Here is a 26,699-nt window from a genome sequence, read left to right as displayed (position 1 = left end):
TGTCATCTTTTTTTCTTTGTGTGTGTGTGATGGACTTCTTTCACTTTCCATCTACCAAATCCACTTACAAGTCTTTAGTTGGACCTTCTGTTTTAAAAAAAGACACAACTGATAATGTAGTCCAAGTTAAATATCTATGAAATCGTAAATAATCATGGCTAGATTGACTTACTTCAAAAGCTCAAACATCGACTTCAGTCATTATTTAATCTTTGATATTTCATTATTCTCTTCTTAAGTGATCATTTACAGATCAATTTTTTTTAATGAAAGCAATGAGATTTTTTTTTTAATTAATACAAGAAAGATATTACTCGCATATTTTTCTTCCAAAAGAAAGCCCATGGTTTAGTGTCTCTATCTTTTACTTGTTTCAGTCATTGGACTGCAACCATGCTGGAGCACTGCCTTGAATGGCCTTAGTTGAATGTATCAACCCCAGTACTTATTTTTTAAAGCCTGGTACTTATTCTGTTGGTCTCTTATACCAAACTGCTATGGTTGTCAAGTAGTGGTGGTGGTGAACAAAACAGAAACACATTTTACACACAGGAGTGACTGTGTGGTAAGTAGCTTGCTTACTAACCACATGGTTCCAGGTTCAGTCCCACTGCATGGCACCTTGGGCAAGTGTCTTCTACTATAGCCTCTACCAAAGCCTTGTGAGTGGATTTGGTAGACGGAAACTGAAAGAAGCCTGCCGTGTATATATATATATATATATATATATATATATATACACACCTATATATATAGGTGTGTGTGTGTGTGTGTGGCTGTATTTGTCCTCCCAACATCACTTGACAACCGATGCTGGTGTGTTTATGTCCCTGTAACTGAGCGGTTTGGCGAAAGAGACCGATAGTATAAGTACTAGGATTACAAAGAATAAGTCTTGGGGTCAATTTGCTCAACTAAAGGCGGTGCCCCAGCATGGCTGCAGTCATATGACTGAAACAAGTAAAAGAATAATATATATATATATATATATATATATATATATATATATATATATATATACACACACACACACATATACAATAGGCTTCTTTCAGTTTCGGTCTACTGAATTTGCTCACAAGATTTTGGTTGGTACAGGGCTATTGTAGAAGACACTTGCCCAAGGTCCCACACAGTTAAACTGAACCTAGAACCATGTGGCTGGGAGGCAAGCTTCTTAACTACACCGCCACACCTGTGCCTGCATCTATATGACAATTCAAAAGTTTTGACTTTTGACGTTTGCAAGACAATTTCTGTTTAAAATATCAGTTTATGTTAAATGACTTGTTTCCTTTGTGGGATATGTTTCAATTTAACTTGTTGAATAATAACAATAATAATACTAAGAAATTTTTCTCTTCTTTTCATTTTATGTTCGTTGTATTTAATCTCTTCTATTATGTTTCTTTAAATCATTTGTTTTATGGCTTCCAAACTTCTGACAATCTTCAAAAAAAAAAAAAAAAAAAAAGAAAGAAAAAAAGCAAGATGGATTAAATTAGAGCAACCCTGCAGGAGTAAAGTTAAAGAACACTCCACCTCGTTTTCCTCTTCCTCCTCACCCCCTCTCTCTCTTTCATACACACCTCTTCAAACAGAAACCATATCTTTCATGTGACTAAGATTAGATCAGTTTTTCCTTCTCCATGTCAATCTTTCTCAGTTTTTCCCTCCCCTTCTCTTGTCTGTTTCTCTGTCTTTTCATCTATCTGTCTCCTTCCCTCTCTGTCTCTCTCTCGCTATCTGCTTTTCTCTGCCCCTCTCTCTCTCTCTTGCTGTCTGCTTTTCTCTCCCCCTCCTTCCCTCTCTCTCTCTCTCCATAGTAGTATGCAGACATAAATCTTCATGTAATATCTATTGGTTCAATCTAAAAGTTAATGGGGGTGATATGTAATCTCACTGCAAGATGCAATTGACTGTGATTTCTCTCTCTCTCTCTTTCCTTCTACCAACTCTCATAGTTTGCTTCAATAATGACTAGAATGTGATTGTCAGTTACAAAATTGCTGGAGGAGAATTGCAGTAAATTTCGTATGATTTTGTTTGTGTGTGATAAAAATATTTTTATCACAAAAGTAAGTAATCTTTTTTTCATTTAGTCAGTGCAAGAGTGCGCATGCACATGTAGCTTTGGAGAAGAGAAAGGGACGTTGAGATTTGCAATAAAAATATTGTTTCCTCTTTTATAATTTGACAATTTTTGCCTGTAACTTCACATGCATTTATGCAGTTTTTTTGTTCTCCCCTCCTCTTTCCCTCCCTCTTCTTTTACTATCTTTCCCTCGTTCTCTCCTTCATCAGTTGTGCAGCTAACTATTCAGTAATCAGTGTTTGCTAGAATTCATGATGATCCAAAACCATCTCTTATTTTGTATACATACATACATACATACATACATACAGTACATATATTGTCTTTACCAGTTGCTTTACCAAATAAATTAATCTTATATTTGTTACTATTGTTTTTATTTTTAAATATTATACCACTCTGATAAAAAGTTTGTAAAATAGTTTCTTTTTTTTTATTGTATTTTTGGAAACAACATTTTTGCCAATAATTACATCAATACATTGATTATTCTTATTCACTTTATTCTTTAATTATTTGGTTAGAAACAAACCTATCATATTCTTATGTATTCTTCACTGATCTCTGTTGTTTTTATAGACTCTATATTTTTTTTCAGATGAAAAGGTTGTTGTTGCTCTTTTTGTTGTTTATTTTATCTTTAGATCAACCCTGGTTGATCAAGCTTATGACTGAAAGCATTTTAGCTGTGATCACTCCATCTTTTAGGAGCTATCTACGATTTTCATTATCAAATGTGCCCTTCTCTTTTGTTAAGATTTTGGGATGTGCTTCAAAGAAGATTTTTACTGCTTTTTCTAACTGAGCAATCATACAGAGCATCAATCCCCTAACCTGTTTGCACTACTGACCAATTTAATGCAAGGCAATTTTTCCACAAACTGGAGGATCATGTGCTAAACAAAACACTATAAAGTACATTATATATAATTCAATTATTACATATATAATACATATCTAATACAAAACACCTTGCAGATTGCAAAAATCAATTAAATAGGAATAAAGTTTTAAAATTTATTCTTTCTTTGCAACCCAGTACCAAATTATCCACAGTTCAGTTCTGGTTTCTGGCTCAGGGATTGGGGACTCTTGGGATAGAGGTTTGCAGAATTACAAGTTCTCATAGCATGTAGAAATTCTTCTAAATAGTATCATGTAAAATTTGTCTAAATGTTTATTTGAAGCTATTAATTATGTCTGAATTTCTGAAATAAGTTATCATTATAATAGAACAGACCTACTTATTGTTATTTGACTTGCTGGAATACAGCAGCTAAATCTTCTTCAAATCAAACCATAGCATCTTAAAAATGCAAAGATGCATTACGCTAGAAAGAGGTAGAAACTCTTAAAAAGGCAAGAAAGCCCTGGCTTCATTCTATTCATTATAGACTTGTTCAATCACAGTTGATCTAGTGGATAAACACCAGCAGCATAAAATCCACTGCATTTTTGACCTAGAGTGTATGTTTGAAGTGTGACACATGAATATACTATTACTGTTTATTTTGTATTTTCTACACTGTAGCCTTGTAGCCTGATGTTTCTTTTTAAGAAATGATATTCAATTTAATTTTGTATTCATTACATATCATTTCAATACCCATAGTACATCATTGCTATTAGCTTCTTCAATTGGTACATTCTCTAACCATTTTCTACACACACACACACACACACACACACACACACACACACACACACTTGTTGATTACACTATCTAGCATATGATATAATCCATTTTGTGTATGTAAATATAGTTGATCTTGCTGAGAAGATTGCTTGAAGTTAAAATCTAAGTTAATGAGAATGTATGATTAGCAATGAGGCTACTGTGAGTTGAAGTCTTTAGATTCTCCTGAGACTGAGTCATGCATCTTCCATTCAGTTTTATGCAAAATGCATTCATCTGTGTAAGACTGAATTATACAACATACTCTGGTGCAGCATATAATTCACTCCATCACTTCTCTAACAAAGTGACGTTGGATTCTGTATATAACAGTATATTTATTAGCTATGCATGTGTGTGTGTGTGTGTGTGTGTAATAAAACCTGATACAGAGTAGAGGGGACTCTTTAATGCCTCATTGTTGAATACTTACTCCTGTTAGTCCAGTGCAATCTTTATAGCAAGATTATGTATGTTTACATGTAAAAATAAAATGCATGTAAAATGTTTATTTACACAAAATGGATATCTGATACGATAGTGGACTGATGGTAGAATTGGTAAAGTGTTGAATAAAGAAATACCTTTGATGTTTTGTTATGTTCTGAGATCAATTCACTTCATAGGTCCTTTTAAGATAGATGAAATAAGTACCAATGAGTGACTGAACTATTCTGTGAAAGGTAATGCCCCAGCATGGCAACAATCCAATGACTAAAGCCAGTAAAGTAATAAAAGAATACCTTGTGTTATTTATAATACAGTATTCCAATACATATATTATGATTTTATGGGGTAGGAATGTACTTATTTTAATGGAATTTCAACACACTAGGAGAAATAAAATCCTCTAGATGTTTTTCCCCAAGTTTGTATAATATATATATATATATATATATATATATATATATATATATATTACAAAATTTACAATAATAATAATAAACAAGTAAGATGATGTGCTAAGAATAGCAAATTGATACTAAGTGACTTATAGGACTACACTGTTTAATGTGTATTTTATTAATATACTAGCAAACACACCCATCCTTTGGGCAGTTTAACATATAAATAAATAATAAATCAAAAAAATATGAAAACAACTAAAAAAAATATTCTGTAATGCAAGTATACAACCATATAGATTTTAAAAATTATGGAATACACTCGAAATAAATAAATAGACAAAATCCTTTCACTTTTATAATATTCTCTTGCCCAAACCCTCAAACAATATACACCAGTACATCATCATCATCATCAAAGTAATAATACACAATTACAATATATAAATAATGATAAATCAAAAGAATGTGAAAACCACTAAAAAAATAGTCTCTAATGCCAATATATGACCATAGAGATTAAAAACGTATGGAAGACCCTATTTACAAGAAAACTATGTACATACAATGAATTAGAGAAAAACCTGTATAAACCACCGTTTTCCCTAGTTTGTTCATTTACGTGGGAGCTCTGGACAAAATGTTATAGTGTATGACCATCCTTGGCATATAAGTAATGTGTGTGTAAAGTTTGGTGAAAATCGGCTGAGAACTGTGGAAATGTATGCATTAGTCAATATACACACACATACTGTGGTTTATATATACTAGACTAGCAAACACACCCATCCTTTGGACGGTTTAAGTTGCTTTGGTGGTATTTTTTCACTAAATAATTGAACTACCCTAGAAGATTTATGAGTAGCATCTATGTTTCCGATTAACCTAGGTACGGAAAATCAAATTGAAGGCTGGTTATTGTGGAGGTCATTGCACTTTAATGATCATAGAACATAAAAGTTTGCAAGTGATGCAAAGTAGAGCTACTGAAGTGTTTTGGGAGTAGATTATGGATAATGACTACAAAATATAGTTGTTTTACATCAAAGCGAAATTTCTTGTCAGAAACAGCCACATAAATGGTGTAAGGAAATTGAAGGAAGACGTTGAAACTTCCCCTCTGCGAGTTTATTTTATTCAACAGCAAAGGGAGCTATTTTGCAGAGAGATAAAGCCCCTTTATTCTGTCTTCCTACTTAGCCTGTGCATAAACTAACAGCGAATGCCACGTAAAGTTAAATTGGCATGCAGCTTTCTGAAAGATGCGTATAGCTTTCGCTAATGGAAGCAAAAAAATTATTTAAAAGTTGGTTCTTTGGGACAGATCATATGTGATTATTTAAAAAGGGCTAGAATGACAGTACTAAAATGTATTTGAAACAATGGACAACAGCCGAAATATCATAATGGATGAGTAAATAAGCATCCTTAAAGTGAAACAACGGTATCAAAGGTAAACAAAGGTATCAACAAATATAAGAGTGGGAAGGGAACATCACCTTTCAAGTAACTCAGAATAGGTGAAGGCAAGCTTGCCAAAGTTTAATGCAGTTTAAATATGTAGATTAAGATAGTTTGGTATTGGATATTCATAGTGTACAGTGTTCCTAGTCAATTGAATCACCATTGTAGGTGGACAGTGGAAATAGACAAAATGCTTTCACTTTTATAAAAAGATTAAATGAGTATGGAAGACTCTACATACAAAAAAATTATGTCCAATTACGTGGGATCTCTGGGCAAAATGTTATAGTGCATGACCATCGTTGGAACAGATGTATAAGCTTCCATAGTGGATGCTGAGACCAACTGACAGATTTGTTGCCTTGTAGGGGTGAAATATTGTTATGCAGTCATACAGCAGGCAGATCAGATGATTGTCTTTCGAACTTTCTCTCTCTCTCTCTTCCTCACATATACACACACACACATTTTTTCAACAAGATTGGTGTAAGTGGATAGTGTGGGGTATGAGATACTTAGGGAGAGCATAATATGTGGCAAAAGGAATGGCTAGTAGTGTTTCAGTTACATATATATATACTTATGTAAGCTCAATTATAATAAAGATTTCAGTGAAGACAGCTGTGGTAAGTTTGTTCTGGGTTTACTGAATTTTTTTCAGTTCGAAGCATATGTCTTGTCTCTGATTTTTCATCAGTTTGAGTTTCTATTTTTTTTACCATACATATACTGACTTTGTCATTGCTCCTCTAATTAGAACCAGTAAATGTATTTCATTGTTGCTTAGGTAATGTTTTTTACTTTACCATCGTTTTTTCTGTCTTTAGAAAGACAATATATGTTATACATATAGCATCATTTATTACTGATTCATTTATCATTAATTCAGGATAACATGGCATGCTTAATTATGAACAGTATTATGCTTATCATGATTAATCTGTGAAAACACTTGTTAGTGATCAGTTAAAGATTGCTTGTACTGCAAAAACAGCCCAGCAACTACCCACAATTCTCAGCTACCCAGAATGCATTGACTATCATTTGTGCTTACATAACTATGCTGCAAGGGTGTGTATTTTTATGTGCACTTGTGCCTATCAATATACAAGCAGTGAACAGAAAAGTGCAGAGGTTCCTGATCCTAACAAACAACAGAGATGAGTGCATTCTTCACTGGAAAAGATAGACCATCAAGTTTACTTGAAGGAGGAGGAAACATCCCTAAAATCAAGCATCTCAAAGGAAAGATCTCACTATCAAGATCTTTCAGGACAACAAAAACACCAGAAACCTAAATAAAAAAGAAAAAAATCCATCCAAGTAATGCTAGAATTATATGATTACATATACATCTACCCTTGTTATCATTGGGGTTTGATTACAAAAAAACCAAAAAAAACCCTGATAAATGAATCCTCTGCACACACTTTGTAAATGGAACAAATATTAGATTCATTAACACTGAGCTCATGATCCATAAGCCATGAAGTTTCCATCATCATATTTCAATCCTTCTATATTAAATCATTTGTCTTGATAGTTGAAAATTGTTAAAATAGGGTACCAACAGCCGTTGCTAGAGGTTAATTGCTGGTAAAAATAAGGGGATATAGTACCCATTATTTTGCAATTCCCCCTACTTCAGGATAACAGGTTTTACATTTGCAAGTTGACAATGACAAGTACTACAGGTTAGGTTTTTTTTATAAAGATAAGAGGCATGGTGTGGTGGGGGAGAAAGAGAATTACACATATTCATTGATTTGTATATTAAAGCTAGTCAAGGCAAATGTTGCTTATTTAATAATTCAGCTGTTACAGCTGATCAAATGCTTCATTAAAAATCATCCCACTTGTACCAGCTTTAAAGAAAAAAGAATAAATAAATGGATGTCAACAGCAAACTAAAAAAATTGTGTAGAATCTCCAGAATGTTTACCATAACCTTTTTCTGTGACAAGTTGGTGTGGTTTAGAATTTGGTGCTAACACTTCAAAAACTAATCTTTGGGATTGGTGGAGAATGAAAATACATTTTGTGATTTTGTTAGTGTATTGTTTTTTTTTTGTTTTTGTTTTTTTTTACCCATTAGATTCTTTGAAAGATTTTTCATTTGTAACATAAATTGGTTTGATTGGTTGGTTAACCACCAAGTTATTAGTAAATGGAGTCCATGATCTATTTTTCATATCCAGTTCAAAGAACCTCATTAACTGCATGAACTAATGACTTTTGGTGTCACATCAACATCACTATTTTTCCTTTCATCTCCACAAATCAAAAATTCTTGTCTTGCTAATAATATAATTGTGTGTGTGTGTGTGTGTGTAAACTTCGTATTATACAATAATTTTGCCATTTTTCCATTGTATATGAATTTTCATTATATTTTATTTTTTTAATGTTGTGTTATATTCTATATATTACTTAAAAAACCCTCTGTAGTATAACTGAGCATTTTCCTAATTTTTATGGTATAATGTGTGTTGTTTTTCAAATCCAGGTCAGTCTTGATTGAACAGATTGATAATCAAAGGTGTTCCAACTATGAGCCTCCCATCTTTTTGTATATATTTGACTACATTGTCTAATTAGAATGTTTTATGTAAGGAAGTTTAGTTGTTATTTCTAGCAGATCTAATCAATTATATATAAACTTTATGCATGTTAGATGTGGTGCCAGTTTGTTTATTGTAATTAGGTTATCCAGAAACTGTCCTGTTATTATTTGAGGTTAAAACAATGAGCTAGCTAAGTAACCCAGTCAGTTCACTAAGTTGCTCCTTATCAAGCCTTGGCCTGTAAGAAATAGCAACCCTATTTTTCTCAAATCACATAGTCTAAAAAAAAAAAAAAGAAGGAAAGAAGGAAGAAGACGTTGAATAGTGTAGTCCTACATATACTACTATACTGTAATAAAAGATGAGATGGTTACAGTTTGAATGCTTTCATCATAGGTCAAATCAGTCAGGGCAGCTGAGTCCTGAACAACAACTGCCTATTTTATGCATTGACCTAAGAGGTCACCTTCATAGAAGTGAAATCACAATACCATAAATTCTAACCTTGCTCCTAACTAGCGGCCAATCTGCTTTTGAATTACTTTCTGCTTCAACTCAACTATCTTATGCTAGTTAATTGAGTTTCACTAGTAAAAATAGAATTTATTGAAACTGTTATTTGCGTGTTTTTTTGTTTTAATAGATTTTATTATAAGAATGTTATCACAAATAAATGACAAGTTTCACTGAATGTTTTCTTACTTTCTCTTTGATGTAGGGCCACGATGGGCTTCCTGGAATCTAGGCATATTTTTATGTATCCGCTGTGCGGGTATTCATCGCAACCTTGGTGTACATATATCCAAGGTGAAGTCAGTAAACTTAGATACTTGGACTGCAGAACAACTAGCTGTGAGTAAATCACCATTTAAAAAAAAAATCTGTTGCTTATTTCCTACATACACATTTTTTTTTTCTTTTATGAACATTTAAGGATGTCTGATTGCTTGTGAAATATTAATGTTAACAACTGCCCTGCCCCCACAGTGTGACCTTGGGTCTAATTTAGAAAATAGTATTACTAATATTGCTATACAAAAGCATAAATGAGCCTGATTTTGTCATGCAGAACAAAACATAACAGATGTGTTATGAACTTGTTTCTTTAATTAAATAAAATACCATATAAAAACAAAGTATTGTTTTCACATTTAGTGATCATATGGGAGACGTGGGCATACTTTTGGTAACTTTGTTCACCATTCAGAACATCCATCCCGCAACCCTATCCAGTCTCTTCAGCTATTGCCTACTCTCCCATCAGTCACTCCTCCACTTTTGTTCATTAGGCATTATATTCATCCTCCTACTCTCACCTCGTCTTTAACAATCCCCACATGCTTGCAACCTCCTGTTCTGTTTCCCACTCCTATTCATCTTGTGTGGGTTCATCCTGACACTTCCGTCTTCATCTCTCTTTCTAGCTGTACCCCAACTACTCTCATCCACTCTTCTATGATGCAAGTAGCTTTGTATCTCCTCTGCAGCAAGAAACCTGTTCCAGCCCTGTCCTTAATAATTTAACTTCTCATCACCTAACATAAAACTACTTCCTCTCAACTGTACTCCCTCCCACTCAGTCAAAGAGGTTCTTCTCTTTCAAGTTACATGGCAACCTTACTAGCATTGGTGCCACAAAAAAGTACCTAGTACATTCTGTAAAGTGGTTGATGTTAGGAAGGGCATCCAGCCATAGAAACCTTGCCAAAGCAGCAAATATTTGGGCATGACCTAATCCTCCAACTCATCCAACCCTATTGAACCAATCCAATCCAATCCATGTCAGCACAGAAGATAGATGATGATGATGGTAGTGGTGGCGGTGGCAGTGGCGGTGACGGTGGCGATTTCCCATCAATTTCTATGTCACTGTTGATGATAGATGATTCTGAAGTACTTTCATGTTTACAGTTGAATGTCCTTATTAACTTTTCAATACTAAATAAATTGCTGAGATTTCTTTGGAAATAGTTTTGGGCAGTGGCACTCTATTATGAGTAGGTAATTGTTAGGACAAGGAAAATATTGTTGGTTACATACATGTAAGTTGAGAAACCAATGAAATATTAATTTACTCTTTGTTGTTAACCAAGCAGAGTTTGTTTTATCGACTGGCCCTAACTTTTACTTTTCTCTTTACTCTCATTTAAAATACATATTCATATCTCTGCACCATCAAGCATCCTTTACTCCACCACTCAGTCCTGGCCCCACTTATTCCTACCCACTTTGTACCTTGAAGATCCACTCTGACACCCCATCACAATTTTTGTCACTTTCCAGTTCCATCTGATCACTCCCACCCTCTCTTCTAACATGTGAGTAGTCATACAGCTCCTCTATAATGCAAAGCATGTTCTGCTCTGGCCCTTTTCTGTCATGCTTTACCCCTCTCTATTCTTCATCTCTTAACATAAAGTTGCTCTCTTGGGGTTTGTAGTCTTACAAGCTGCATGACAACCTCTCTAGTACTAGTAGCACAAAAAAATAGCACCCAATACATGCTGTAAAGTGTTTGGCATTAGGAAAAGCATTCAGCCATAGAAATGATGCCAAAGCTGACATTATAGTATGATGCACTCCTTGAGTCCATCACATTTTGTCAAACATGGATGTTAAGCGATGTTTTATTATTCTTTATATACACAGATAAAGACATTAAGAAGCAAATTCATAATTGGTTGTGTAGTCTTAGGAGTTACATCAGTTAGTACCTGTTGACCATTACATTGATCTTCATACCGTGTTTTTAAATAAACCAGTTTACAATTCGTATCTTAGTCAAAGTAGTTGTAATAAAACTTGATTTTGCTCATGTTTTATTATTGAGAAATTAAGGACACCCAGCTGTAAACACATAAACAATCCTGAATCACTCATCTCTGATTGACATAGAAATCGATGGGAACAGGAAATGAAAAGTAAAGATAATGTTTTTGCCTTTATTTGGTATTTTATTTTTATAAAGAAACAAGTTCATAACATGTCTTTTGTTTTCTTTTGTGTATCAACATCAGGCTCATGTATATATATTTGGAATAATAATATTGTTAATAATTGTTTCTAATATAGGCACAAGGCTTGAAATTTGATGGAGAGGGTTAGTCATTATCATCTACCCCAGAATTTGACTGATGTTTCATTTTATTGACCTTAAAAAGGATGAAGGGCAAAGTTGACTGCAGCAGGATTTGAGGTCAGCATGTAGAGAGTTGAAAAAATGCTGCTGAGCAGTTTATCCAACATGCTAATGATACTACTAGCTTGCCACCTTAACACCGGGTCACATAATTGGAATGGCTTAGTTACAGTATGCTCCAGTATTTTGACTGGTATTTTATTGTATTGACCTTGGGTGAAATGCAAATTTGACTTTAATGGGATTTTAAAGGAAGAATATAAAGAGTCACAGTGAACTACAAAACTTTTTGTTTAGTGCTCTAATGATTCTGCCAATCCACCACCTTAGCAATATTACTAATAACAATAATAAAACTTCCATCTGAAAATATAGTTGCCACTGCTAGTATAATCATGAACCTGAATGGGAAACTTCTGTTAGATAATAATATACTGTCAGCTGATTAGAAGTTACATATTGCTAAGATAGAACCCCCTTCGAAGGAAGACATTCCACCTCACTAGAAATAACTAGTGAAGTCAAATCTGAAATGTTGGGCCTTGGAAATGAGCTAATATATGAGTGAGACAAATGGTTATTTTGTTTTTTAACAGTCATATTTCAATGCTATCTTGGGTAAGTAAAGTATGCAGGTACTGTCTAGAGTCCTAGAACACATAGGACTGGCATATAAATGATGAGATCACAACATTCTTCCAGGACAGGACACTAGTCCATCACAAGATTTTACTCATTTACAGCTGGAGCAATGTGAAATAAAGTGTTTTGCTCAAGAGCACAATGCACTGCCTGGTCTGGGAATTGAAACAGCAATCTTGTGACCAACATCATAGCCACTATGCCTTGTACCTTCACCATCTTGGTTAAGACAAGGGTTTGATTGAAGAAGTATTTTTAAGGTTCTTCCTGTTGCCAAGTCATGCTTGCTCTTCTAGTAAGGGATATGTTTTTCCAGAAGCTTTTGAAAGTGCAGAGTGACTGGTCATAATATTGACAACGAATGTATATGTTCCTACCACTTCATTCAAATGGTGTCAAGTGTAGAATATCCACATGTGTACATATTTGTGCAATCACACATACATACACACAGTTTCAGCATGAGTTTTATGGCTGGAAGCCTTTCCTATCATCAACTGCTTTAAATAGTCTTACAAGCTGCAGGGTGCTTTTTTTTTTTTTTTTTTTTTTTTTTGTGGTACCAGCACTGCAGAGATTGTCTTATACTCAGCAAGACTAAATAATCCTGTCAACCTTACATTGTCACTACTTGATTTGCCAACCATTTGTATATATAAAACACATACACATGCAACATATATATATGAGTGTGTCTATTTACAAATCTCCATCTTTATTTGATGCTCCCTAATTCCTTCCATTTGAGTAAAACAGCTTCTCTAACTAAAGCTTCACACTAGTTTGATCTGTGTGAATTAACACATGTATCTTGTGAAATAATATGCAGTCCAATAAAGTGTAGTCAAGGCAGCCCATCTTAGAATAAATTCAATGAAATAAAAGTAATATTTCATTTAGGCTGGGGCACAGCTCTTTGTTCCAAAATAGAATGCTCTGAGTTTGGAAAGACATGATAAACATCGTCATCTATTTTGACAGTGGTTACTAACAGAAGGATACTCTAAAAAGCCATCAACTGCATAAAAAAAGATTTACATAGGATAATAGGATTGTGAATACATGGAAAGGTCATGTGTTGCATCCCTATGTAACACATGCTAACAAGGAGAAACTAATGCAAAACTGAGGATGCTTATGGAGTTGGGATGATCATCTTACACTTGTATAAGTAATTAACTGTCAATCCCAAAAGGAAGTAAAATCTTCCAAATTAAGTAAAATACCTATAGAATGGATATATATATATATATATATATATATATATATATATATATGTGCTGGACTTCCTGCAGTTTTTGTGTACCAAATTACTTTTGCAAGGCATTTGATTGGCCCAATGCTATAGATGCTTAATCTAGATGCTAAGCACTAAGACCTATCCCAAAATTATGTTGATGTAGAGTGAACTTCTTTATCACATATCTATGTCTGTGTGAAAAATAGAAAAAGAAAATTTTTAAGGGGGAAAAACTCCCACATCATTTTTGTAGTTTACATTACTTAAGGTTAATATTTGTGAACCAGAACAACTTGTTTTACATCCAAATGGTTTTGGAAATAAATAGAATAAATTCTCATATATTTTTATACATACCTCCTTTACTCAGAAGTCAATGACAACAAGATTTTCAGGCCGAGTAGTTTCACTTGCTAGCTACACATAACTGCTGCTATGAGGTATTAAATAGCTTAATCTATAAATCTTCTTAATTAAGTTATTACCACCTATGATTACTTGCTTGATTTCTTATTCTTGTTTTTATTTTTTATGTCTTGAAATGTCTAAAAAGAAAACTATTAATTGAAATATTTAGAAATAATAATGCAATTTAAGAATAGAATAAGTATTTATATGGAGAGCTTACTGCTAAAATTGCTATTATATTGGCTAATTCCTTGCTCATTATCACAAATGTAGTAAGTACCAAACAGTGAGTTACAGGTAGTTGAGTGCATTGACTTAGCTCTATGGCATTAAAATGTACAACACTAATGAATGATGATAATTACCAAATGATAGTGATGTCTGTGTGTCTAGAGTAAATGAGTTCAACTTACTTTTTATAGACATTATGCTAATTGTGTTAGTCAAAGAAATGTATGTGTGTCTTGGTGTCTGACTGTCTTTTTATGAGCCTGAGCAAATTTTTTGTTTATTTTGTTTTTGTCATGAAAGTAATGGCAGTGCCCATAAACTTCTGCAGGCCCTCTCATACTGATCAGGTTTGAGTGGTTCATGTCCAGCTTGATCTTTGGCAAGTTTATGTCTTGAATAGAAAACAGGAAGAAAGAGAACATTCCAGACAGTTGCAGGTCTGTAAAGGAAAGAATAGAGCAAGTGTTTAGTGCAGGTTTAGTGAGCAACACCATAGAGTTGAGTATACAGCTTATTTGTTCAGTCATGCAAGGAAATGTTGTTGTATTTGTAGAAGAAACAGGGAGCAGCATTAATGGCAAAAGCATGGTGGTGAGTGATAGTTTATTAAACATACAGTATTGTATTGTCTTTCTTGAGATTTAGTCTTGAATGTTTGTATGTGTGGTAGCTGCTGCTCTAGCTCAAATATGTCAGCAATATTCTAAAAGTGGTTGTTGCTTTGTAGAAGGTCAGAAACTATTCAAAAGTGAAGTATTTCGTAGCATTTACTATTAGTTTTTGTTTACACATATCGTATCCTTGATATATTATAATTTTTCTGCTTCTGTTTTTATAGCTTTGTTGGTTAGCAATTCTGCAAAAATGTAGTAGAACTAGTCTAGTAGATGTGTTTGATTGAGTACACCATATAGAGTTCCTAGCTACTCCTTTTCAGCCTATCAAGTATGGCTTGATGTCAGACTCCTGTTTCCTTTTCTGATCCTAAAACTTTTGTGTGTTACATTTATTTAAAAACTCTTGAGTCTAGACTTTGTTTCGCATTTGGAATGTTTTCTTTAATTCATTAAAATTATGCTGGGAGAACTAGGTCATTGGTCTATCGGAGCTTTCACAGACAGCCAGTTTTAAATTCTTTTGTTATGGTCTGAAGATCTATTATAAACTGGGAGAATTGAGAGCCAATTTTTAATGACGCCAACTTGCATGCGGGTCACCTTTCTGGCAGCATCTCTGTACATGGTGAATATGATCATTCATATATGAAGAGTGTTCATTAAAGATTTCCCTTGACCCACTTCTCAAGGACTGGGATAAACGAAACTTGGCATAATTATTAGTCCTTCTCTACATAGCCACCACCAATGGTGACACACTTCTCCAATTGCTTTATGCAACTGTGAAGACCTCATCTGTAGAAGTCAGTAGGTTGTGTCTGGAGCCAAGACTTTATCTCGGAAATAAGTTCATCATCATCTGAAAAGTGCTTCCCTTTCAAAAAGGAACTTCATGGTTGGAAAGAGGTGGAAGTCAGATGGTGTGAGGTTGGGAGAGTAAGGTGGATGAGGAAGGATTTCATAGCCACAGGAGTGTGCTTTCATCTGGGCAACATGTACATTGTAAGCTGGGGTATTGTCTTGGAGCGGGTGGACTCCTTTGGTCAGCATGCCATGCCTCTCTGCTTTGATGGCATCCTGCAATTTCTGCAGCAGAGAAGCATAATATTCCCCATTAATTGTGATGCCCTTCTCCAGAAAATCCATTATCACTACTCAGCACTGGTCTCAAAAGACTGTGAGCATCACCTTGCCTGCTGAGAGTTGGATACAAGCCTTCTTTAGAGGTGGTGAATTATTCTGCTTCCATTACTTCGAGTGGACTTTAGTCTCAGGATCATAGTGATGGACCCATATTTCATCTTGTGTGATAAGTCTGCCGAAAAAGTTCCCCTTGTTTTCTTGGCACATTGCCAAAAGAGTCTGGGAGCAATTGACTTGTTCCTGCTTCTGAAAAGGTGTGAGCATCCATGGAATCCATTTTGCAGACAACTTCCGCATTTGCAAATGGTCATGACTGATTTTTTTCCCACAGACTCTACACTTATCTTCACTTCTTGGCTTAGTTGCTGCATAGTTATGCAGCAATCCTCCAATATGGCAGCTTCTACTTTATGGGTGGTGTCATCATCAAAGGTGGAATGTAGTCATCCAGGAATAGGAGCAGTTTCCACCAATGTCTGACTATGTTTGAACTGACAATGCCAGTGCTTGACTACTTGTATGATGGTGCATTGTTTCCATAAACTTCTTTCATCTTGTCAAAAGTCTCTTTTGGTGTATGACCTTTCAAGTATAAGAACCTGATCACTGATCTGCATTCAACTGCCTCCATTATAAGACCTTAGTCCACTTCAGCAGCTGCAAAAGACAAATGAATACTAGTGGAATGCTGCAATTTACAATATGATGTGTAGAGACATGTATGATTATACCTGTACAAGTTCCATTTCCTGCAATAATCAGAAGTGGGTCAGGGAAAATCTTTAATGAACATCACTCGTACATTTAAGTTTCTTAGCAACAATTGAGTGCATTGTGCTCTTTTGAGGGCCTTCTCCAGGTCATCAAATGCTATCCATAATGGCTTGCTCTTTGCTGAGAACCTTCCCTATAGTTATCTTATTAAGAAGAGGAGCATTGTTCATATATTAATGCCTGGCACAAACTCAAACTGCATCTCATCTAAACTAATTTTTCTTAATTAGATTTACTTGGTCTGATAGTAAATATAGATGCTACTAGAGAACCTCCTTTGCCATTTTAACAATTAATACCTATCTACACACATACACACACCAGCCAACCAACCATTAACTTCTCAGAACATCATGTATAAGATATAGACTAGGTGCCTCAATCTGTTCTTACAGGATTGTTGAACTACCAACAATATTATAACACTTCAGCAAGGTCAAGGAGAGAAGGAAGTATAGGCTTGTAAAGAATAGCTTCTAATCAGTAAAATGATACACAAAGAAACAGTAGAGAACCATAGGAACATAGCTGGGTGACTGGACCATCAGAAAACTATTGACAGCATACCATATGGGTGTATTATACCATTAACCAAAGTTCCACAAACACTGGTAGCTGCTATTCAATACTTAGTCAAGACTTAATAACTACTTGACTTCTCAAAGGTGAGAACAAGCTAATAAAATCTGATATCATACATTGTCATGGTGATATGTTGCAAGGTGTTAGTTTGACAGCACTATTATTCATTCTCTCATTAAACAGGCTCAAAAGATATAGCGTTTATGGAAATGGATGGTGGGAATTACAACTCTTTTGGAGAAGATTAAATAAAGAAAATATGGTCTTCAGAACACTCAGTCTACAACATATCATTCACTGCACCTTTTCATTGCCAACTCTGACACCTACAGTTGGCCTTCCAAATTGGATACTACAAAAAACTGAGCAAAACTGTTTGTACTATTCAATGTCATTGGAAATTTCAACAGCAACCAGATGAAAAGAAATTAAATTTCCCTTGCAAGGAAGTTATCATGGCCCTGACCCTTTTGATCAAGACCATCCTTGTTCTATGATATAAGCTTTCTATTTTAGAGTGATCTGCATTAAAACCTTCCATCAAAATTTTATGTCAATTTATGTTCTGAACACTAGATTAGTAATTACAAAGTGATTTTACTAAATTCTTCATTATTCTCAAAATTAATTGAAACAAAGGCAGTGTATTTCAACAGAAATATGATAGCAAAAGGTGTTCAGTCAGTATTAACATTACATGAGGCTCAGATTGTAATACTGAAGCAACATCTCCAGCATCGGAAAAAGGGTCAGCAACTGTCTCAATCAAGTTTGCAATCATAAAAACTAATATTAAGATAGCTGATGAACTTGAGGAAAGTCATAAAATAAAAGCTAACATTGATCTCTCCAAAGAACATTGGAAAACTGTATTTAAGGCAACAGAATATTCAAAAAATAGCTACTTGAAATGAAAAAAAACAAACCACAGAGGAAATAAACTACAGTGAGAACCTGGCATAGGTTATTTTCATACAATTGAGGAGCAATAAATCCTCACCAAGTATTTTCTAGCAGCAATAAAGCATCAATTCACTACAAGTGTAAGTTATGCCAAACTAAAATTGAAGACTGCCAACTGTATGAGAATGTCTTCGAGACACTACCTTCTGAGAAGGTGTGATGTAGTAGCCAATAGAGTGAGACATGAGTAACAACCAATAATGGTAGACATATTGAGACCAGTAGATCAAGCAAATATTTGGTGGAATTTCCAGAATAAAAATAGCAATCAAACTGAAATGCAACCAGCTTGATATTATTGTTAAGGACCACAAAAGCAAAATCATACTTTGTTGTGAAGTCAGCTGATTACTTTTGGTAAGAAAAATAAAGGTGCCCAAAATGTACTTTCAGGCTTAGACACATTATTATTGGAATGACAAGATATGTACCAAGCCATCTGAATCAACATGTGGTTGAATTTGGATTGTTGGTGAAGGACAAAAACTCCATAATTCATAGGCTATTGGTGATCATAATATCTAGGTCAAAATAAATCAGCAAAACTTTCCTAAGAGTTAATGGGTGCAGAAAAGCTGTTGACAGAAACCTAAAGATCACCAAAGTTTTGAAGCAGAGAATAGGATTGGCGAAATAACTTGCAGATTTTTACTATAGCCATAGTTCAGTTTAAAATAGTGAAGGTCAATTGTTATGCAGAGCTGACATTCCAGAGGGTGCATTCTTGGGTAAAGTGTTCAATGTGAATTTTAGTTAATGAATTACTGTAGAAGTAGGTGACACAGATGAATTTACACTGAGGTGATACTTTACATTCAACAAGTTTAGAAGAGCAGGAACCAATGATATAACTATAGAAAAGACAGACAGAATGCACGTGACAATGTAGTAGTTGTTGAATATTGATGTGGTAAGATTGTGTGTCAGGTATTGGGGTTGGGGCAAAGAGAATATGAAGTTCAAAATCAGAATCATGTGTGATAGGGTGCTGTTTCAGATGTGTACACAATCACTTGCACTTGAATACACATATAACGAGTTGCAAGTGTATGTGTCTATTCATTATGTGGAGCATGGTCAAATGGTTAAGTAGTTCACTGTGAGGAAGTATGGGGAAACGCCTTTTACCATAGCCTTCAATCGACCCAGGCTGTGTGAGTGGAATTGGGTATACAGAAATTGTGCAGAAGTCTTTTGGCTGGATTGTGCTTTGTCACACCCTGTATCACACTGATTCCAACTGATGTCAAGGATATACATATATGTGGAATACTGAGCCACTATGCTAATTCAGTGAGCAGGGAATCCAGTTGAAATTGACAGAGATCTGTTTGCTAGTGTGTTGTCACAGATGTAATAACAAGAAGGTAGAAAGGTAGTAGTAGAAAGCAGAAAGATAGTTCAAGGAGGAAATATTCAACCTCCCCCATTCTTAGTATATTTGTATACTTTAAAAAGAGATTGTGATCTGTCTGTATGTGAAAACCTTAAACAAGAGCTCAGTGTTTGCGTACTTAGTTAATTGTTTTAACTCACTATCATAGTTTTTTGTTCATTTATCAATACCTGGTAAAATTGTTCAATTATGGAAGAGATAATCTTTTAATTTACTTTTCTCTTTATTCATTTATTTGTATATTTAATAATCTTTTACTTGAGATAAAAACAAATTGTCATTAGGATATTTTACATTTTATATCTAAAGAAACACTGAGTATATAATTACATAGCAAATAATGTTTGCTTAACATTGTCAAATCAATATATTTCACAGTTGTATTTGTTTATTTTAACCTGAAAATATAGAATTGTTTGACAAACCTTACGCTTTATTAGTGATTTGTTAATTTAATATCCTATCTTTATTTATTTATATATTTACTTATTTATTCACTTGGCTACCCAAATGGTTTCTTTTAACTATGAAATGTTGATCATTGGCCAGCAACTCACACAAGTTATCTTTTAAATAAAATTAAAGATCAAACTTATATAGTTTGTGATGTACTGGTGTACCACATAGCTAGCTCAACTACTGCAAGTATACAATGAGATATGTCACTGTATCACCACAAATCAATAACTGTTTCAGTTTGGTGTAATTCATACACTGTTTAGTACAGGAAACTAATTATGTATGTAGGGGATAGATAAATAAAATTAGGCCAATTCTTGAGTTTGTGTTGGAAAGCACTAAAATTTACCAGGATGACATTGAAGATTAATATGAACAACTATATGCTGTATATTGTCTTATCTAATAAAAAGAAAGACTCAGATTAACAACTCACCAATTAATTTTTACTAACAGTACTTCTGTCTGTGTGTATGTGGAGATAGATAGACAGAGAGAGAGTGAGAGAGAGAGAGATTATCAGTGGTTTAACAATTATCTTTCACTAGTATATTTGTGCCATCAAAAGTGATGGTATTTTAAAAGACATCAGTTAAAAATGGTATATAATAAATGCATTCATTATATTTTATATAATATAATTTTATTATTTATAAATTCCTATTGAGGTAAAACAATAAAAACTTTTATATTTAAATGTTGATGATATATTTTTTCCATGTAGAGATTCATACACATAATGAAAGTTTTTTTGTTTTTTTTTATATTCATGACTTATACCAAAGAATGCAAAAAAGTTTGCAGTGTTTACTGCCCACCATTTATTTACTTTGATGCTTGTGTGAATAGTATCGCCTACAAAATCCCTTGAAAATTTTCAAAGAAGGCCTCCTAAAAGAGTCAAACAGAAAGAGCCAATATTGCCCTTTATGTTAATTCTACCACTGAAACATGTGATAAAAAGATTATGTAAATATTGATAGTGAGGCAGAAAAGAAATATATATATATATATATAATCTAGAAGGTACACTTGCACCTTTCTTTCTGTTGTATTTTTTGCCAATAATGCTGACAAAGTAAGCTACCTGCTTTTATCAAGCTATTAGGCCTTTCAACTCATGTAATTACTGGCAGCTGGCTTTCTGAAGCACATATACATTATATAAAGCATTAATACAAATTACATTTTCTGCGTTCCTTATATAACTTTCTGCATGAGACAAACAAATAAATTAAAAAGTTGGAAAACTATTATGACGAGATATTTCCATTTACTTCTGGTGTTTCAGTATTTGTTATGTGTATGTGTGCAAGTATATATGTGTGTGTCTGAATATATTAGTGTGTGAGATTCTCTACTTTCACAATCTCTTTCTTTTTCCTCCCATCATTTGCCTCTCTTTCTTTCTCATCCCCCCCCCCCACTTTTTCATGCCTTCTCCTGTCAATCTTCACTCCACCTTACCTAGCACAGTTACGCCTTACACTCATATCATCCTCTTTGAAGATGACTCTTTTTTTTTCTGTCTCCTTTCTCCTACTATTATGCTTTAGTGAGGGAGAAAAAAAAAAAAAAAATATATATATTATATATATATATATATATATATATATATATATATATATATATATATATAATCATAAATATACAGGGATTAGCATTGAGTTGCTTCTCCAACATACTGAAAATTTAGAAATAGCAGTCAAAGAACTACTGATTCTAAACTACAAATTTTTCTCTAAACGGATGGCAATATTTATGGCACACATTTTATATTTTATATTTATATTTTATATATATATTTTATATTTTATATATTATTTATATATATATATATATATATATATATATATATATATATATATATACACACACACACGCACACACACAAGGGTGTGCTGAAAAGTTCCTGGTTTTTAGGATATCATGAAAGGCTTGGTTGGAGGGCCAACCTTCCAAGTTCTTTTACAAGGTTTAGAAAAACTGAAGGACTGCTGCAATAAGTGTGAATTTGAGAAGGAAACATATTTAATAAAATCATTAACTGATCCTCTTGTATTTTCTTGTACCCAAAGCTGGGAACTTTTCAGCACCCCTTTGTGCGCGCACACACACACACGTAAATACACAATGAAGTTTATTATAGTAGTTTAGTTACAGTTTCAAATAAAATAAGTAATAGTCCCATTCATTGTCTATATGATTGGGGATTTTTTTTATTGACTCAAAAATATACTATGAAAATTTAGTTTCTTTCTTTCTGTTTTTTTTCTTAAGCATTTCTTCTAATCCTATTTAATAGCTATGTTAATTCAAGTTCCTTGCTTGAAAATTACTTTCCCAGTGTCCCAAATTCAACTTTAAAATAGTTGTTTGATGCTTTTTGAAACTGATCGATTCAACCTATAATGAAAGATGTTCCAATTGTGACCAACCAATGTCAGTAACTACATTGTCCAGTATGCTTTGTATTTAAATGGCGGGATATGATTTGAGGAAGATTTGGCAACTATTTCCAACAAGTTGAATGACCATGTAGAAACACCTTTGTTAACCACCGAGAACACCTAACATAAAATGACATCATCTCACAATGGAGAAAATATTGTGAAATAGCAATGTAGCAAACTAAGTCTGTCAGAAAACATCTCTCTCTCTCTCTTTCTCTCTCTCTCCCTCTCTCTCTCTCTCTCTCTCTCTCTCTCTCTTTCTCTCTCTCTCTCTCTCTTTCTCTCTCTCTCTCTCTCTTTCTCTCTCTCTCTCTCTCTTTCTCTCTCTTTCTCTTTCTCTCTCTCTCTCTCTCTCTCTCTCTCTCTCTCTCCTGCTTGCTTTCTCTCTCTAATTCCCTACTCCTTATAGGTATAATATGGTGTGTGTGTGTGTATTACACTTTCTATTTCATTCCTTCAGAGATGTGGTTTGTGTAAGAGACAACACAATTACTTCTGCTTCAGTACTTCTCTGAAGTGGTTGGTAGAAGAGGAAGGGCTAGCAGTGTTTCACTTACATATATAGATATACTTACAAAAGCTCCATTATAACAAGGATTGTTGTTGTTTATATTTGTTGTTCTTATTCCCTCCTTTGTGGTAATTCCCTTTCTACATAAAAGTTTTATATGTTATCCAATAACTAAAATTGCTTTGCCTTCATGCAGTCATATGAAATAAATATAATGTCACTGTAGGAATCTAGAAAGCTTACATGAGAATATTCAGATAAAGCAGCACCACTACTGTGAGAATTTTAAAAGCAAGGGTACTTATTAGTGACATCAGTATCATCTCCAAAGGAGCAAAGCGGGCAGTCTGTTTTAGCTGTTGAAAGCCATAAATGGCTGATTTGTTAGAATGAAGGCCACTAGTTAAGGTTTCAGTTTATATTCTAGTGTCAGTGCTCTACTATCTGCAGCAAAGATATTTAACACTTACTGGACAATAAAGGTTATTGTTGTATAGTTCCAGATCAGCTTGACCTGACAGATACAACTATCCCATTCTTTCCCAGGCAACTGTTAGTGTAGGACTACATTATCCAATGTTCCCTCCCTTTTTCTTGATGGTAGGGTTTAATTTAAAGGAAATTTAGCTGTTACTTCTAGTAAGTTGAATGACTATGTATAGGGTCCCTTTTTTTGGTTCATCCATCTATCCATATATATGTGTATACTATGGAAAGGTACAAATCACTGAGGTGTTGTATAACTAAAGTTTCTCTGGCTTGAAATGCTAAACACAGATCCATCCACTAGCACAAAGTTCTTCACCTTTTTTATAATTCTATATCCCCTTCACAGATTGTTGCAATCAACATCCCTACAACTACTCCTATTAGACTTCAAAATATGTCAATTGTTTGTTTTTACTTTCATCATCATTGTTTTAATGTCTGCTTCTTCATTCTTGCATGATATGGATGGAGTTTATTGGGGCAGATGCTCTATCACCAGATTCCTTTCTTGTTGCCAACCCCTACTTGTTTCCAAGTAAAGTAATCATACCCTTTGGACAGACATGTTTCTTCAGAATATTGGAAGTGAATGACACTGCATGTATAACAATGACACTTATTTACAACTTTTGTGTTATGTCAAGACAAGGAGATACAAAATATACACACTCACTCACACATATATACTTATGAAGGGCTCTTTCAGTCTCCATCTGCCAAATCCACATCTAAAGCTTTGGTTAGCTTGGGGCTATAGTGGAAGACACTTGCCCAAGGTGCCATGTACTGGAATTAAACCCCCAAATCATTTGGTTAGGAAATAAATTTCTTAACCACACTGCCATGCCTGTGCACATATACTTCATGTATGGGAATCCAGGTACAGAAATCATAAGGAATTTGTCATGTATATTTTAGAGAAAATTATAGTAGATTTAGAATGTCATACTCCCATACCTCCAAGGAAAATGGGGACCAGATTCAGAATCACTGGATTACTACAACTAATAAGAGGAAGGGAGATGTTTCTCAACCATTAAATTCTATGAACTATGCTCTAAACTTAGTATTTGTTGCTTCATACACTGGAAAGAAAAAATCTAAGAGATGATTTCTTTCAAGTTTTGTTTCAATAGTTTTTTTTTTTTTTTTTTTTGTCCTTTCTCATTGCCTTAGACTCACCTTTTCCTCCATCAGTACCATCACCTTAACTATAGATTGATTGAGTTATAGTTAAGTGAATGAACAACTGAAACATTTAAGTCAGCGGTTAAATCTTCGTTGCTTTGAGTGCCAAATCTTGAGTGTTATGGTAGACATCCTGTCTGCTTACTAAATATGGAATGATGAGAGCTGTGGTATATTGTGATTAGTGAAAGACAGTATGCCTGACATTTATTAGAAAATAAACTTGAACATTGTTTTACAAATGATGTGTTTTTAAATGACAGTTTCCTGTGTTCATAAATAGTGTAGAAAATGTTAAATAGATAGAAACAGTGCAGAAATGTATTAGTACACAATATAAATACACCATGGTTTGACTAGCTGCTTCCATGCCAAAATCTATTCAATGGAAGTTGCTCAACAATAGCAACTTTATGATGTTTCATTGTATTATACATATTGAGTACTTTAACAATTCTGTTAAGCTGGAAATATATACAGTAGCTATTTGAATTCTTTTCCAGTCTTTTGTAATATTGTTTCTCTTTTATATTTTTTGCAGATGTTAATGGAAATGGGAAACAGTCGTGCAAGAGCTGTTTATGAAGCTAACATTCCCGATAATTTCCGAAGACCGCAGACAGATTCGTATCCTTTTTTTTTTTTTTTTGTGAAAAACACTCAAACTGAAAGTGTATTTCTCAAATTTTATTTCAATTACAAGCACTATTTAAAATTAAAGCATTGTACACATATAAAACTGGTACATTCTCACAAAAGGATAAGATATTAGGCTAATGGCTGTTGGATCATGAATCTGTATACCACTGTAGGGCTATAGTTGAAGTCACTTGTCTGAGGTGCCACATAGTGGCACTGAACCCAAAACCATGTGACTGGGGAGCTAACTTCTTAACAACACGGACATTTGTTTGTGTGCGAATGTGTGTATAAAAATACACATACACACACACATACATATATGCATGTGTGTATATATATCATCATCATTTAATTTCTGTCATCCATGCATGTATGGGTAGGACGGTTGACAGGAGCCAGCTAGGTAGAAGACTACCCCATGCTACCATGTCTGTTTTGGCAGAGTTTTTACAGCTGGATGCCCTTCCAAATGCCAACCACTGTACACACACACACACACACACACACACACACATGTATACATAATACATACATACATATTATATATATATATACATACACACACACATATACTTATACACACACACACACACACATATATATGCAAAGGTCTTACCTGGAGAAGAATGTATTCTACAGCATAGGTTACTTATTGGGGACTTCAAGCTACTGGCTGGAAGGATTCCAAGAAGCAAGCCAGTTTGGAAAAGCAGGATCTAGAAGTTTAAGGATCCTTTGAATAGTCAGAGATTTAGAGACTTCCTAAATGATGCATTTGATGCGAAGGAGGAGGAGTTACAGACTTACAATATAGAGGATAACTGGAAGTTCCTATGGGACAACTTACTGAGAGGCTCAGACCAAATTTGTGGCTGGTGCAAAGTCCCAGCAAGGGAGCTGGTTGCAAGGAGTTATATCAGGCAGCTAGAATGGAAGCTAGGAATACTTAGCTAGGAGTGAAGCAGAAAGGAAGAAGTTTGCCAATGTCTTACAGAGGCTTGAAGTCTTTCAGCTTGCAAGACAGTGTGCCAGGGAAAATTGTGATGTTGTGGGAGAGAAGTGTATTTGCATGGATGATGGTTCATTTGCAGTTGGTGACTCCGCAAAGAAAGAGGCTTGAAAGTGCCACTATGAAAGGCTACTAAATGTAGAGAACACATAAGAGAAGGAGAGTCACCT

General features: G+C 34.2%; 1 protein-coding gene across 4 annotated transcripts in view; it reads left to right on the top strand.

Annotated features, from left to right (window-relative positions):
* Positions 1-26,699, top strand: part of LOC106874158 (stromal membrane-associated protein 1) — a 127,775-nt gene that overhangs the window by 42,257 nt on the left and 58,819 nt on the right. For all 4 annotated transcript variants that reach the window (XM_014921812.3, XM_014921785.3, XM_014921802.3 and 1 more), the window contains exons 2-3: positions 9,362-9,495; positions 25,420-25,505. In XM_014921812.3, coding sequence (XP_014777298.1) covers positions 9,362-9,495; positions 25,420-25,505 — 220 coding nt within the window. The remainder of the gene's footprint in view (positions 1-9,361; positions 9,496-25,419; positions 25,506-26,699) is intronic.

The sequence above is a fragment of the Octopus bimaculoides genome, chromosome 10 (genome assembly GCF_046866305.1).
Source record: "Octopus bimaculoides isolate indiv1 chromosome 10, ASM4686630v1, whole genome shotgun sequence".
Taxonomy (NCBI): domain Eukaryota; kingdom Metazoa; phylum Mollusca; class Cephalopoda; order Octopoda; family Octopodidae; genus Octopus; species Octopus bimaculoides.
The sequence above is the reverse complement of the archived record's forward strand: the minus strand, read 5'-3'. Positions and strand labels throughout refer to the sequence as shown.